General features: G+C 43.2%; 1 protein-coding gene across 3 annotated transcripts in view; it reads left to right on the top strand.

The window, feature by feature from the left end:
• Positions 1-23: 23 nt before the first annotated feature.
• lyst (lysosomal trafficking regulator) overlaps positions 24-16,729 on the top strand; it is a 59,847-nt gene continuing 43,141 nt past the window's right edge. For 2 of the 3 annotated variants that reach the window (XM_025007642.2, XM_025007641.2), the window contains exons 1-3: positions 476-536; positions 9,219-9,310; positions 14,296-14,494. In XM_025007642.2, the coding sequence (XP_024863410.2) occupies positions 504-536; positions 9,219-9,310; positions 14,296-14,494 (324 nt within the window). In that variant the 5' untranslated portion in view covers positions 476-503. Of the gene's footprint in view, positions 183-275; positions 537-9,218; positions 9,311-14,295; positions 14,495-16,729 lie in introns of those variants that run through there. The other variant, XM_037973494.1, reaches the window with a different exon arrangement.

Below are 16,729 nucleotides of genomic sequence, written 5' to 3'. Positions count from 1 at the left end.
TCTTGACGCAGCTTCTGTCACCCGCGCTGCTGTTAGCTAACCCGTGTGTTTGGGGCTCGAGCCCGTTTTGTTTTGGTTCCGTTCCGGTGCGGCAGGGCTCGTTCGAACCAAGTTCCTGATCCGGGTTCGGGTCCGGTTCGAGGAGGGGAGAAGGGGGAGGTTGGGCCTCTCGTGTGCGGCCGGTAATTTACCCGTTGATTTGTTTGTTTGTTTGTTTTGCTAGCCCTCGGCACCTGTTTTTTGTTATTTATTTATTTTTTCGTGTTCCTCTGCAGGATTTAAAAGCAGCAAAGCGGCGCAGTGAATCATGGCTCTGCAATGACAGACCCGGGAGGACGTCATCGGGCTGCCCGGGTCACTTCGAGCCACCTGGGGGCCGAGGAGCGGGAACCGACGGCTCGTTTCTCCGTTTCCTGACTTCCCTGACCCGGCGGCGGCGGGCTGAGGAGGTCACGATGGCCCACCCGCGGCACACCGACCTGCCGTATGCCTGGGAAAAGTACATGGACTGCAGACTCCAGGGAGCAGACCTGCAGGTGAGATGCTGCCGGGAGGGCTGGAGGTGGATCTTAGTTTGAAAGCCTGGCGGGTAATAGGCAAACTAAAACACAGCGCCTATAAAGTTATGCACAGGTTACCTTCCTGTGCCTGCCTCTTTTGAAGTCATAAACTATGAGGGGCTGCTTCTACAAAAGGCTCCAAAACATTGAAGAATTGTTGGCTTAGTGATGGGGCAGCAGCGGCTCAGGAGGTCGCCGGTTCGAACCCCACACACACACGCTTCACCTGCCTTTTCTACATCAGTGGACGAACGGGTGAATGGGTGATCGTGGCGTGGAGCACTTTGCATCAGAAGTAAGAAACAGGAACGGTTCGAGTGGCTGTCGGGTGTAACCCCCCCGGGCGGCTCGCCCTCCTGGTGGCGCCTTCGCCTCTGCATCGGACCGGACTCGGCAGCTGCGGTCCTGAAGTCTCTGCCCGACCCCTACGACCCTCCATCTGTCGGGGCAGAGCAACAGCCGGATCAGGAGACGGAGATTAGGATCGCAGCGGCGGTTCTCTTGGTTTTTGTTCCTCTGTTGTTGTGATGCATGCGGCGGTCTGAGGTTAGTTATTTGTTTCTGCCGGAGATGTCCTGATCTGTCCCCGATCCACTGATACCGAGTCTGGAGCCTGGCTTGGAGATTACACACCAAAAGTCCATTAAAGTCATTAAAGTCAATGCCATCTTGTGTTTGGAGCCTCAGTAGTAAACCTTTCATTTTGTTCCTCTGGTTATTTTTTAATTTTTTTTTCTTATCAACAAGGAAAACCAAGCTTTATGTTGGGAAGGAGAACAAACTGTGGCTCCAAAAAGCAACAAAAACAGATTTTTCTCAAACCACAGCGACTGGTTGGTTCTAAGTGATAAATTCAGTCACCTGTTCTGTAATTCTTTCTGCCTTTTGAACTATAAACGGTATTAAATAAACAACACTTTTACTTCCCTCTTTTGAAGACCACCAGCTGACGCAGCACACCCGTGTTAGTATTAAGTTACGGTCTAGAAGCCTTCTGCTGTCCGGCTGCTAAGTTGGTGTTCTGCGGCTCGTTGGTGTCCTGCGGCTCGTTGGTGTCCTGCTGCCTGTTAGTGTCCTGCAGCCTGGTGGTGTCCTGCAGCTCGTTGGTGTCCTGCACCTCGTTGGTGTCCTGCACCTCGTTGGTGTCCTGCAGCTCATTGGTGTCCGGAGGTCCATTGGTGTCTGGCAGCTTGTTGGTGTCCAGATTCGCTCTCCCTCTGTATCTTAAAACACGCCCGTACCGCAGACACGTTGGCACATTACGCCACGACGGCTGTTGCATTTAGACCGCCGTACGGCAGCCAGACTGCAGCACGGCTAACATGGAACCGTGGACGTCACTGTGACCGATTCTCTGATCGGTTCTCTGTTTAGTGTTGCCCTTTTTTTTTCTCCCAGTTTTCTTGTAATCATACGAGTTTGACTTAAAGCTTCTGCTGCTTTTTCTAATCATGGGGACTTTTTCTGTCACGATGCTTCCATCAGCAGAGTTTAGTCCTCCACCTGTCAGCTTAACAGCAATCACAGCATCCTTTGTGTACCTGTGTGTGTGTGTGTGTGTGTTTGCTGATGGCAGCGTTCCCTCCTGACTGAACCACGGCTGCTGTTGCACGACTCAAATTAGGTGTTTTCTTTTTTTTTCGGTTTGTTTTCAGCAGGGCGTGTGGTGACGTCTGCTGCAGCCTCACCTGAATTATTTATAGCAGACGAGCCGCGCCTGCTTCCAGTTTGTTGCCTTTTTTTATTCACACCTGCTGTCGTGAAAAGTGGGCGATAATGTAACTGCTTGTGTATTTCTTTGCCTTTTTTTGCAAATGATCTCATGAACCACTGGAAGGATTTCAGTGAAACTGGACGTACATCTCAAACTAAATACCCTTTTTGGTGTCAGTCTTATTCAAGATGGCTGCCACAGCTAATCTACTATACCCAACACAAAAACGTCCATAACTCTGTCAGTTTTATAAATATTGAACTAAAATTTGGTTTGGTAGTAGCTGAGAGTCATCTCCAACAGATAGTGTGAGCGCTGACAGGTGGCTCTGTCGTTCCTCATCGTGAGATAATCTGACGTTAAAACTCTCGCCTGGCGATAATCTGTCTGAAATAATCTCTCGTTCGCACCGGAACGACCGGAGTCGTTAACTGCGACCTCGCCGTTGCCCTTCCTGTTTGCAGAGGGCTTCTTTTTGATCAAGTAGAAAAAAGGAAAAAAAATCCACAATAACTTTCTTTCTTCCTCAAAAACGTTTGAAGCCAGAAGAAGAAAGTTGTTGTTTTCGCCAGGAAAAGTGATGACTCGGCTGTAAACCACAAATAACCCAATCCTCCGTGATCACGATGACGAACTACTCCCAATCTTTCACATTTACTTTTAGGTGAAACATAATCGGATTACTGATACTTAGCCCCTTTTTTTCCTCCCATACTTTGGATTTTCTTCCTTTAAGCAGCCAAATCTGCAGTATTATTGAATCTGAGCTTCGTATCTGTGGGAACTGTTTCTGTTCTGTCTGTTTCCTCTGTTTCCTAATGAGCAGAGGCAATTTGTTAGAAAGGTTTGTTGGGTTGGAGCCAAGCCCGAGGCCCGGTTCTGTGGCCTGTAGTTGCTGAGTTTCGCTATGATAAAACAGGATGTTTCAAAACACCAAGCTGCGGTGTTTGGAGGACTTGTTAAATCTTGATTTGGGCCGGCGTGACTCATTTTGTCACCGTAACGCATCGGTAGACGATGGTTTGTTGAAACATCAGCTGCAAATAAACCATCGTTCGCGTCGCAGATCAGCTTAATTTCTCACAGCAGGTTCCGGCGCGTAAAAGGCGACTAAATGCTGTGACTTCCTGAATAAAAAGCAGCAAAAAACCCCAAAACAAAACAACTGGTAACACATTCCACCCACATTAGCCGACATTACGTTTTCACGCTTCACATTCTTTTCGGCGCCGAAGTCCTGATTCTTTCTGAGCCTAAAGTGGATTAAGAATGAACTACAACCATCTCAGTGTTCAAACCTTCTCCATCCATGTTTATTATCATTATTATTATTATAAAATATTATTAATAAAAGAGCAGAATTTCCCGTCGTTCGTTGTGTGCATAAAACATAAACCCTTACTTGTTTTCTCTGTTGTCTTTTAAAGAGATCAGATACGGTGTTATCTCTGAAAGGACCTCTTTTATTATTTGACTGCATCAACATCATAATTATTTTATGATTTTATTATACCCATCGATTCAGACATCAGCTTTTTTTTTACAGAAGACTTAAGTCAAAGTTCAACCAGCGGGTTTAGGTGAAAGAAAATTCAGCTGGAAATTTAGCATTTCCTTTAAAAACAATTAGGTGTGACTTGAAGGCATCTCTGTGGATTTCTTTAGGGAAAATATTTGGAAATAAAATGAAATATTTTGATATATAAACAGCTAAAACAGCAGAAAGTCTCCAGAAGTAAGTAGAAAATAAACAACAATTAAATCTTTAATATGTAGCAACGACTCCTTAAAGAAAACAAATATGTTTATTTTTCTAGAATGGATAAAAATGAGGCGCCTGCTTTTGGACGCTGTTTATCAAAAATAAATTAAATGATTTAATCCCCTAAATAGTGCACATCTATGGAATGAACTCAATGATTCAAACGCTCACTTTCTTGGTAAAATGCTGAATAATTTGACTTCATTCCTCCAACACTTTTCATCATGACTCAGCCTTTTTAAGTGTAATTTAAGAATTTGCAGACCAACAACAGGTTCTGATCTTTGTGTTTTACAGCCTGTTTATTAACCTAAACATTGATTCTGGTGATGTCTGGCTCATAGCTGCTTCCTTTGGGTTGTTAATTAACCCGTTAGTCTGCGTTTATCCTCCGGGGCTGTTCCACGCTGCCGGCTGAGTGGATGAATAATTCAGCTCTCCTGTTGCCGGTCGAGTCAAACCTCTGAACCTTTGCTCCGCTTCAGCTTTTTTCCACCCTGACGCACGATGTTCAGTCAGGCGGCTGCTGGGGATTAAAAGAGGGGGAAAAAAAAAGGGGATGTTAACCAACGCCGGCTTTTCTGTAAGGTTAAGCTCTAAAAAAAAAATCTCATTTAGATGAGAAAGAGACTTTTTAATGAAACCAACTGATTAACCTGATTCAAGATGGCCGCTGCAGCCATCTGTCTCCAGAGTCAGCCAGATGTGAGCTGCAGTTTTTGTTTGTTTGTGAGAAAATGTCGGACCTTAGGTGTTCCTCATGACGCCAAATTAGATCAGCGGGGATCTGAGGTCAGAGGAGTAACGTTACGCAACGTTCTCTCTGAGGCCGCCGCCGCCACGCCGCGCCGCACGCTGCGCCGCACGCTGCGCCGCACGCTGCGCCGCACGCCGCCCGGTTCTCTGAAGAGAGGCGAGGGTGACTCAGCTCCCATGACCGGGTCACCCATGATCACCGCAGGAAAACCCACGAGCGAGCCCCGCGCTCAGATTGTAGTCAAACACTGTTGGTTAACTACTAACTCACGCTTTCTGCTGTTTTAGCTGTTCGTGCAGCCAAACGTTCGGCTCGTTCAGGAGATGTGAGCTGTGACTTTTAGTTTTTTGTAACTTTCAAAATATTTTACTTTTTTTGCAAATATTTTCCCACAGAAATACACGAAGATCTCAGCAGATCTTTGAAAAAACTCGACCTCTTCAGCAAATCGGCTTTATTTTGTCTTCATATGTTGCTTTTAGTTTTTACCTAAAGTTCGGCTACTTTTAGCTTTTAGTTAGCCTTTTGTTAGGTGTAGCTTTAAGCTAGCCTCTTGCTACTTATAGCTTTTAGCTAGCCTTTTACTACTTTTAGCTACTAACTAGTGTTTTAATAGTTTCAGCTAGCATTTTGCTACTTTCAACTTTTAGTTGGCCTTTTGTTAAGTTTAGCTGTAAGCTAGCCCCTTGCTACTGTTAGCTTAAGCTAGCCTTTTGCTACTTTTAGCTTCTAAATAGTGTTTTATTAGTTTTAAGTTGCATTTTGTTGCTTTTAACCTTAACTTTCAGTTAGCCTTTTGTTAAATTTAGCTTTAAGCTAGCCCCTTGGTGTTTTTAGCTAGTGTTCTGCTACTGTTAGCTTTAATCTAACCCTTTGCCACAATTAGGTTTTAGCTAGCCTTTCGCTACTTTTAGCTTCTAATCTTTAAAATACTTTTAGCTAGCATTCGATACTTTTAGCTTCTTGTGTTCTGCTACTATTAGCCTTTAGCTAACCCTTTGTCACTGTTAGGCTTAAGCTAGCTCTTTGCTACTTTTAGCTTCTAACCAGCCTTTTAATACTTTGAGCTTTCAACTTTTAGTTGGCCTTTTGTTAAGTTTAGCTTTTAGCTAGCCCTTTGTCACTTTTAGGTTTTAGCTACCCTTTTACTACTTTTAGCTTCCTACTAGCGCTGTAGTACTTTTAGCTCGCTTTTTGCTACTTTTAACTAGTGTTTTGTTTCAGTTTTGGCTGTCGTTCAACCTTCTAGTTACGTTTAAATTTGCAGTTTATCAGGAAAAATGAAAACCGTTTGTCTACAAAAGGATAAATTATAAAAACAAACCTTTAGACTTTTTATCGATTATAAATAAAACAGTTAGAAAACGAGTAACGCTGTTAAAATTCAGGAGGTCCAGAGGAAACCCTCCTCCTGATGCAGAAACTCGTTCACTGAGGTGTGAAAACTGTTGATTTCCTTTTCGTTTATCTTTTTCTCCATTATCCAACCTGCCTGGATGGTCGGCGCAGCTTCTGTTGTAATGTTGGATTAAAAACAAATCCGTCATCTTGGAATTATTTGATTTCCCGCTCCTGTTTGAGGAGTGAAACGCCGCAGGTATGCAGATAAGCCGGTTTGGAGTCTTATTTTAGGAGATTTGTTGAATAGGTAGTTCAGTTCTAGTTGGTGGCTTCGGGGCTCAGATGGAAACTCGGAGGAACATGAACACATGATACTTGGAAATATAAAAGTTTATGATTTATTGCTGTCCAAACAGTTTTTGCGAAACTGATATTACGATAAATTACCGATATATTGTAAACTGGATGTTCCTCAACAAGTGATGACCATTTGAATCGACATTACCCACACAAAAATGGCCGCAGCTCAGTCCTTTCATTGCTATCGAGCTAAAATTTGATGTGGTGGTAGCTGAGAGTCCTTCACGACGCGTCCTCTGAGCATCACGAGATCGCACAGATCATTATTTTCCAAGGTTTCACCTAAACAGCTACAGCTCATTTCTCAGTTGGCGGGCGACATGCATTCCTCCAAGGAATGCTAAGCCTTTTGTTTCTAATAAGAGGCTAATCTGGACTGCAGGCAGGGTTTAAATGAATAAAAAAACTGTTTAAAATACAAAGAAACTGTTCAGTTAAGACACAGAAACGATGTTAGAGTCAAATGAATTGAGAAATTACAGATAAAAGATTTAGATGCACTTTTAAAAAACCTTTTTTTTGGAAAGTATTTGTGCATTATTAGACTGTAACAGTCTGTTGTGTGCGTCTGGCTTCGGTAGGTATTGTGTCTCTGCCATCATAGGTCAAAGCGGCGTGTTTGTAACGGGATCGGCGTCCATTGTTTGCCTCTTGACCCAGACAGTAAAGGAAGCCGCATCAATTAGGGATCAGCACGGCCTCGGATGAATCCCTTCAGCGGTGTCAGATTAGCGTAAACCTAGCTTCTGAGTGGCACGATGGCTTAGCGGCTCGCACGTCTGCCGGGACGGTTTTAAAACCTGGAAGCGGTAATGGTGGTAATGGCGGTCAGCTGGTCCGTCTCATAATTAAGAAAGTCCCGGAGATCGCCACTGTCCGATCAGAGCCCTGCTCTTCTTATTTCTCAGTAAGGGGACTGGGAAGTAAAAAAGGAGAAACGGGTCATCTTGACTTTCAGCACGTATAAAATCAAAGCAGGAGTCTCACATGCGTTTTAAAGAGGGAATGAAAAGTGTTTTAAAGTCATAAAGGGTGCTTGTTTTTAGAGTCTCACATTTCAAATAGTCACACAAATTTTAAATAGGTGATAAAAGATTTAAAAAATCACAAGCATCTCGCCTTTTCCGGCACCGCTCAGGAGTGTGACGAGTCCTGAGCCAAACAGGAAGTAAATGGTAAATGCGTGACAGCGTGTGGCTGAAATGGTTAATGAGATAAACCAACCAGAAGCTACAACAGGTATTTCATTCTTCATCTTCACCAAAGACACGAAGGTTTGATGGACGTGGTTAGATTAGCTCCTGGTGAAAAATACAACCTGAAGTCTGGAGACTGACTGCAGTTGCTGTTGAAGAAATACAAACCTTTAATGTTACAATCCATGGGCTTCACGCCGAAAACCAAGAACTTTAGGCAGGATCAGACGGATTATTTTTAATTACATGAAGCAGGCAGACAGAGAACGTGATGCCGAAAACAGGAGGAGCGTGAACGTGAAGGCGTGTTAGAGGCATGTAGACCCGATGGTCGTGAGCTCGTTAGGTGATTTAGTCAGATTTGTTCTTGATGAACAAATATAGCAATAGTGTATCGGTTTGGTTATTGGGAGATTCTTGAGCAGAAAGTGACGGAGCCAGGCGCAGCGTAAATATAAAATAAAATGTGATCCGAGCTGCAAAATGAGTCATAAGGAACACAGGCAGCGGTGCGGGAAAAGGGAAAACATTGACTTTTTTCCATAAATGAGATAAGGGGAAAAAAACGCGTCCATAAACGTCTAATGATCGGACTGAAATGGCAAGTAATCTTCCTAATTTACCTTTAAATCAAAGTTTTATATCAAATGTCTTCAGAATTAGGCCTTTTAGTTCTGGTCCAGCCTAGTTTCCTTTGAGACTGACTTCCTGTTGGAGTCCGGACCACCACCCGATGCTTGTCGCTGTCCTGACCACCTTTTGGTGTTCGGACCTGTTGCTGTTTGGATGGGAAACTTCTTCAAAGAATGTGTGACATCATTGTAAAGTCACCTGTCTCTGTCCGGAACCGCCGCCTATCAGTGTCCGGACCACCACCCGATGCTTGTCGCTGTTCTGACACATCTTTCGGTGTCCAGAACCGCCGCCTGTTGGTGTCCTGAGCACCACCACCTGACCGCCTGTCTCCATCCGGACTGCTGACCGTCGTTCTCCCGACTCATCTTTTGGTGTTCGGAACCGCCGCCTGTTGCTGTCGCTGTCCGGATGGGGAAACTCCTTTGAAGACGCATGACATCATCATAAAGCTTGTGAAATGCGGGGCTCGTGTTCCCAACGGTATCACTCCGGACCCAAAAAGCCCGGTACCCTTATTGACAAAACTTGCTTCTTCTTCTGCTTCCATTTTCCCTGATAAACGCAGCGACAGTAACGTCCTACAGCGGTCTGCCACAGCTGGCCCCGCCTCCTTCTACGTCACCAACCAACGAGGGTACCACTTACCCCACTTCAGGATATTTATTTTTACACAAAAACAAGTTTTAAATCAGATAAATTTGTCTCTGATGTTTTATAGAAGAGTTTAACTGAAATAAAAAGATAAAAAGCTCGTTTGACGTGTAACTTCACGCGTTGCTGTCGGTGTTCTTGAGAAAAGGAACCGGTTCTGTGAAGCGCGGCCTTTATTTCAGTTCCCCTCCGTTTCAGGACAAATAATAATCTGGTTTCTTGTTTGTGTGTGTGTTAACAGGTCAGCCTGCAGAGGCTGGAGAATTTCCTCTGTCTCTTCCACTACGTGCAGCACCACCCCTACCAAAATGCCAAAGATGCACTGAAGTTCTGGTAAGATTTTTGTTTAAATATACTACAGTATGACAGTAAATATACTATAGTACATTCTGCAGCTTCACAGGCTTATAGTCACGGTAGGAGGCTGTTAGTACCGTTACTATAAGGACTGTCAGAGTACTAGAAGCAAAGTTTTCATGGACTTTTATCTCTATCGCCCAGAAGCGGAGCAGTAATGTTTTCTCTTGTGAATCCCTGAATGGAAATAAATGTTTTAGAAAGTATTCACTGGGTTGACATCTACAACTGAATAACTTTGGGTTTAACCCAATTTAAGATGGCTGCCAAAGCAAACCTGGAAAAATGGCTATAAATTGGTCAAGTTTGGAAATATTGAGCTAAAGATTGGTGTGGTCGATCCTTCGATGTCTGCGTTTAAAACCTCCGCCTGTTAGCAAAATAATATAATCTTTGAGTGAAGTAATCGACGAATAAACCTCCACAACCGATCCACTTTTAGAGTCCACCCAGTTCAAGATGGCCGCCATCGTCAATTGACCTTATTAAGCGCAAATATTACCGTAAGTCAGACAGTTTTACAGATGTTGAGCTACAGTTTGGTGTGGTAGTAGCTGAGAGTCGTCCACAAAATGGCTGTAACTCTGTCATCTCCCAGCGTCCAGAACAACGGGCGATATGCATTTCTTCCAGGACTGCTGGGCTTTTTTATTTGCCAAGTAAATGGTCCCAAAGTTGAAGACTAATTAGGATCTAAAACAAAAACACGTGTCGCAGATTTGTTTATCTGAGGAAGGAAATGCAATCAAGAGGCTTCAAATATTCCACAAACATAATTAAATCTCTTTTCATTTTCAGTCATGAGTTACTTCAAAATAGTCTGTTTTTCTTCCAGTACAGAAAAACAATATATGTGTTTTTGTTTTTTCGTGTTCTGTCTCTGGTGGACTTTCACCGGATGGTGGAGGAAACGATGCGGGGCGTCTCGGTGAATCTCCTGACAGAGAAGACGCTCTTCGGCCTTTGAAAGCCTTATTTATCTGCGCTTAAAGTTTCAGAGGAAAAAGACTAAAATGGTTCCCCTTTTTCAAGTCACAAACCTTTAATGGAACAATCACAGAACGGCAGACAATGAGCCAAAAGGACAAATTTGTAGCATCTTTATGCCACGGTGAGAGGATGGGGTAGTGTTAGCATTTCTTAATGATAGCAAACAAGTACATCTTGGCTACTTCGTGTCCGCTTTATTCTCGTTTGAAGCCACGGAGTAAAACTAACGGAAGAGGCACAGGATCCACAGTAAACGGCGCTGCAACAAATGGAAAGTTCATCCGGTTGTTTGAACTAGAACCAGATATATTGATGTTTGTCTCCATGACATCACTGTAGCTGCGGACCGTCTTGGCCGCTCATCGTCAGCAGGAATCCTCTCTGTTGGTTTTACTCGTGGCTCGGTGGAGCTGTGCTAACGCAGCTTGTGTTTGACCAACATTGGAGGAGCGACTTCAGGGGGAAAACATCAAATCTGAAATCTCCTGTTTGTGTCTTTAATCGGTGTCTTGTGATGAAGGAACTTCGAGGTCAAAGCTGGTGGAGGAGTCAGAAAGAATTATGGTTTTATTAGCGGATCAACAGGGATTCTGTCTACTCAGGGGGGAAATGTGTTTCTTTGGAGTTAATCTTTTTGTTTTTATTAACAGGAGCGTCGTGTCGGTTGAGTTTTCCACGGATCCCAACATGAATCCGTGTTTTTTAAGGTCGATTATCTGTATTTATTAGACCTGGAAGTGGAAAACCATCCGCCTTAACGGCACCAAAGTTAATAAAAGCAGCTCCGGTGTGTCGGTTCAACCCGCTGAGGTCTGAGCACGATGTTTATCACAGATATTAGATGTTTTCAGATCTGTCAGACCTCTGGTCACACCTCGGATGAAATCGGTCCAGACTGGACTCTCACCGGAGCCGCTCAGCTGCCGTTTTCCTTCTCAGCCTTAGTTTAGTTTAGCTGCTAATGACTCTAAACCCAACTTGCTTGGGTCGCCTTTTTCTTCTTCCCCACTCAAGAATATTTCCACATCTGGCATGTGAACACAAGTCTTTGGAGATCAGGAGTTTAGGGGATGTCTGTGACGAAAAGATTAAATTAGGAAATGTCTGGATCCAAAACCTCAGTTGGATCTGGACGTGTCTAATTCAGGTTTTTATTGGTTTTGGATTATCGCGGTGTTTTTACAGCCCTGCATTATATGTTTATCACTCTGCACGATTAATATTTATAATTATTAACTTTATGGACCCTCTCTGTTTGTCAGGCATAACAGACAGTATTTTAATTATTTTTAAAGCTTTAACCCCATAGCTACCCTTTAGTCTTGATCTTTACAGGTTCCTTTTGTTTTTAGTTTCCTTATTATGTACTAGAACATGTAGGACAGTCAAATCTATATCTTTTCTTTTTAAATTCATCCCAGTTATGATGCAAACGACCACATTTACCTCAGAGTTCTTCATGTTTAAATTAAAGAATGACAAAATAAGCTGAGGCCTTTTTTTAGAGCTATATTTTTCTTCATCTCCTTTGTCAACTTCACACCAGTCCTTTTTTTCAGCGCCTGTTCTATTCCAGTGATGCTAAAAGGAAATTAACTCATTCTTATCAGGTGCAGATCTTTTCTTTATTGCTCCGTATTTTTAGTTTTGCAGCAGAGATGTCGCAGGTACAAGAAGTCCTAACCTCCACCTGCGGCAGGCCTCGCTCTTCAGAAAGGCTCAAATTTAACCCAGTTACTTTTCCAAACCGTCAACGTGGACGAGGGGTCTTCTCCTTCTGCTGTTGTTTAAATTGAAGCCATTTTGTCTGTTTTAAAATGGCCGATTGAAGACACGGGACGCATTGTTACGGTGCCGTCCGTCCATCAGTCTCTCTGTGGACAGCTCTAAACTGATAACCCTTTAACGTAGAAATGCCCTGTCTCGGGTGCGGCCATGTTGTGTTTTTGGAGTCTCGAAACGGCGGGGCTTTACCGCCAGTACAAAAGTCCTGCCTACACACCGTCCCAACTCACCCGACAGGCTGTCAATCACAGTGTGACACAACACTTTTCTTTAAGCTTCAAATTACTGGTTAAAACTAAACCTTCAGGAAATCTGAACGTACAGCAGCAAGGTCCCCCCATCATTATTAATGTTATTGTTTGATTGATTTATTGATTGATATAGAGGGGCGGGGCTTAGAAATTGGTGCGGTCATCTTTGCGGCTTCAACTTCCCGCTTCCAGTCCTGTGTCTAGTTATGGTACATCTCAGTGTTGCTAACCTTTCTGCTTCAGCTGATGTTAGAGATGCTATTCATAAATGGCTTAAATGTCTGGCATAATAGTTGTTTCTTTATTACATTAATAATTTTTAGAACCATAATTATCGATACCAAGAAGAATCAGAATTATTAGAGAAATTCAGCCGACTCAGATGTGTGTCAGAGAGGCTTGAGAACGCTCATAAATAACAATAATATCTGATTTTTATTCAGAGATGTGTTTTTATGACTATCATTCCTCTTTGGCCTGTTTGTATGAAATTAACCTCCTAGTATTTGTGGTGGAAAATGCATAAAAAAACAGGACGGGACATGGCGCTCGTCAGTATCCCTGGAGACCAGCCCCCCCTTGCCATGTGACATCACATGCTTTCATGTGATACGCTGGTCTGCAGTGAATCTGGAAAGCGTCCATTTGAAATTCCGATTTTAATGGAATTTGTGCTGCGGAACAGAGAAATCAGTCAGCGCGTCATGTGAGGAAGTATGAAGGTCCAGCTCGTCGAGTTTGGATGCACAAGATGTCTGGAGGGACCCGGTTCGGTAAGGTGACCGTAGACATCCGGCCCTCTCTGCTTTAGATGGATGTTTTTATCGCTATCCAACCGTCGGAGCGTAAATCTAAACATCAGGTTAGGTTTCTGTTTGCTTCCTGTTCATCGCTGACGTCTTTAATGTCTTGAATTCTTCCAGGGTTGATTTAAAGTAAGGATTTTATGTTTCAGTTTGTTGGAAGTACAGCTCATTTAGATGAACACATGGTTGAAGACCGAAGCGTGGCCGCTTGGTTTCACGCTCGGTGATGATCAGGAAGTAAAATTTCCTTTTCCTGCGTTCAAGGAGTCTGCATACCTTTGACAACACTCCCACTGGTTTTCATCTTCAAGCTTTAATATCAGTTTTTGATTTTACTCCGCCGTCGCTTCTGTTCTGTTAGTTTAATTTATTTGGACATTTCAGTCATACGGCTGCAGTTTCTCAACTTCCAGGGTTCCTACGCCGTCTTGAGAAGCATGTAGAGGTGTGGAAGTGTTTTAGTATTTTCCAGGAATGAATAAGTATGGGAAAAGGGGTAAAAAAGGAGGCTTGTTCTTCCCAAACAGAGAGCCTACTTCAGTGGAAAACCAGCGTTGATGCTTCATTTTATTTTATTTTTACCGTACTGTACTGTTATCTGTGTATATGTGTGTATATGTATGTATATATACATATATGTAGATGTGCATTGCTATATATTATAGGTGCATAGTGTTTTTTTTCCATTTATTGAGCTGCAGTAACGTGCAAATTTCCCCATTATGGGATCAATAAAGTTTATCTTATCTTATCTTATTAAGAAGTGCTACATCCGATCAAACAGAGTAAAAGAGTTACTTTTAGTTAATATTCTGACACGTTTGGTGGACTTGGCTGAGGTTAAATTTGTGCTGCAGAAGTCCATTTGATGCATCTTTACTTCCACAAGTTCAAATCTAAAACTGTTCTGAGCTGAAACAGTTTTACAGAAATTAGAAGGCGGCTTGATCCGTTTAATTACTGTGTGATGCATATTTTATATACCTGTTCATGAAAAATAGGTGAACCAGCTGACTAAAGTAGAGTTTGGAGACGTCCATTTCTTTTAGAAATGACCCGACAGTTTTAGAGAGTTGATGTGGAGGATCGGACGGCGTTTTCTGACGCTTTTTCCCGTCTTGTGTTGCAGCTCAGACATGAGTGGCGCCAGTAACACGCTGGCACGAGAGTTCCTCACCGACGTCCATCAGCTCTGCAGCGCCGTGGCCCAGAGAGCCGAGGCCCGGGAGGAAGATGAGGAGGAGAGTCACATGGTGGCGCTGGGCGAGTACCTGGTCAGGGGGCGGGGCTTCTTGTTGCTCAGCACCCTAGACGCAATCATCGACCAGGTAAAGGAACGCCGCTACGACCCGGCTTGGGTTTTATCGTGTAGCTGTGCGGTATCAAACTTCTGAACACGTGACTTTATAAAAAAATGAAATCTTCTCATCAGAAAGGAAACAGGAAACAGACTTTGCAGGATGGATTCTCGTAAAAAAAACAATTAAAGCCCGGATCTAATTGGAGACACAATCATTGCAAGAAAATACGTGAATTTCCACTTGGAATCACACTTAATTGGTACGACAAATATATATATATGTGTGTGTGTGTGTATGGAGCTGTCTGTTATAAAATCGTCTTTGTGTGCCAGATGTGCTGCTGGTGGGACAGATGTGGACCTGAAGTGTTCAGGTTGTGATTAGTTATAGAAACTGAAATAAATAAACAAATAAAGCGGGCTGATTTGGTGCGTGAGAGCCAGCGTACGGTTAAAAAAACGTCACTGGTGTCGTGAAAGGATGATTTAACGACAGAAAACATCTTCCATCATGACCAAAACGCTCGATTAGAAACCAGCTGAATGATTAAATGTATCTGTGGTAGTTCTCACCACTACCCGCACTGTTTAAAGTGATTTTAGGCGACAAAAAATAAAAAATTTAAGCTTCAAGTGAATCATTTCATCTTGTTTCTTAGTATTTCTTTCTTTTGTTTTGTTAAATGAAGTATTTGAGCCAGTCATTAAATATTTAGACTCTTCCAGTCACTGATTATTATTTGTTTTATTGCATTGAACAGTAAATAGTTTCAAGCTACACCTAATAAGGTGACCGTTTTAACTCGTTTTATGTATTTCTGTTTAAAACACTGTTCTGCGTTCGAACCTAGACCAAACTGAGTCGGTATTTAAAACAGGAGATGGAATATTTAATCAGCCGGCTGATTTTATTCAACAAATATTTGCCACTTTTTACATATTTGCAGTGGACCGTGCCTGTACAACCAGCTCACTGTAGCTCTTTCTTTGAGCAAGACGCTCTTCTGTGTATTAATTCACATATAAATTAGATAAATTCACATTTATCTAAATGAAGCTAATATTGTTTTACTTTGTTAAATGAATAACGTATTATTGGTGTTGAATATCTGTTTACAACAACCAAATTATGTTTTTTATTTACCCATGCTTGTGTGTTTTATTCTAAATAACATTTTGTATTAAAATGTAAACTAAAATCAGTGGAACAATTAAAAGTTTCCACAACTTTTCTTAGTAGGAATGATAAAAAGCTGTAAGGAGACATTTTAACTGTGTGTTTTGTTGTGTTTTAGTTTAATATTTGTTAAAAAGCAACAAGTGAAACAGTCCAAGCTCTGAAATGACTTCTTGTTCTTGTTCAGAGGTTTTAATCTGCACGGAAAAGTTAATTCTCAAAGCGAAGCGTGGCGTTATCCCAGTGATGCGTAAAAAACAGAACGTCCGAAACAAGTTTGTTTCTCTGAAAAACAAACAGTCGAGCCGATCTTTTTTTAATTAACACCCAGCGGAGGAATGCTCTGGATCCACAGATCATGTGTCTGCTGCTGGGTTCTCCCGACCAAAATGGATCAACTGTAGCCGGAGAACGTCTGATCGGAACGAATAATTCGATTAAGCTGCAAGTGAGACGACGTGCGAGTGGAACTGAGAACTCAGACGGATGTTTGACTTCAGGGCTGAGGCCAGCGTGACTCGTTGGGAGTGTCCTGGCTCTGCGTCAGCGGGGGGAGGTGTTCTTGGCACCTCGCCGGGTTCTGCTGGTTCTCAGGAGCTGACTGTGTTCTGCTGGTCCTCAGGAGCTGACAGTGTTCTGCTCAGGAGCTGACAGTGTTCTGCTGGTTCTCAGGAGCTGACTGGGTTCTGCTGGTTCTCAGGAGCTGACAGTGTTCTGCTCAGGAGCTGACAGGGTTCTGCTGGTTCTCAGGAGCTGACTGGGTTCTGCTCAGGAGCTGACAGGGTTCTGCTGGTTCTCAGGAGCTGACTGGGTTCTGCTCAGGAGCTGACTGGGTTCTGCTGGTCCTCAGGAGCTGACAGTGTTCTGCTCAGGAGCTGACAGGGTTCTGCTGGTTCTCAGGAGCTGACAGTGTTCTGCTCAGGAGCTGACAGGGTTCTGCTGGTTCTCAGGAGCTGACAGGGTTCTGCTGGTTCTCAGGAGCTGACTGGGTTCTGCTGGTTCTCAGGAGCTGACAGTGTTCTGCTCAGGAGCTGACAGGGTTCTGCTGGTTCTCAGGAGCTGACTGGGTTCTGCTCAGGAGCTGAC

Source organism: Kryptolebias marmoratus, linkage group LG22, assembly GCF_001649575.2.
Source record: "Kryptolebias marmoratus isolate JLee-2015 linkage group LG22, ASM164957v2, whole genome shotgun sequence".
Lineage (NCBI taxonomy): Eukaryota > Metazoa > Chordata > Actinopteri > Cyprinodontiformes > Rivulidae > Kryptolebias > Kryptolebias marmoratus.
This window is presented reverse-complemented; position numbering and strand designations above follow the sequence as displayed.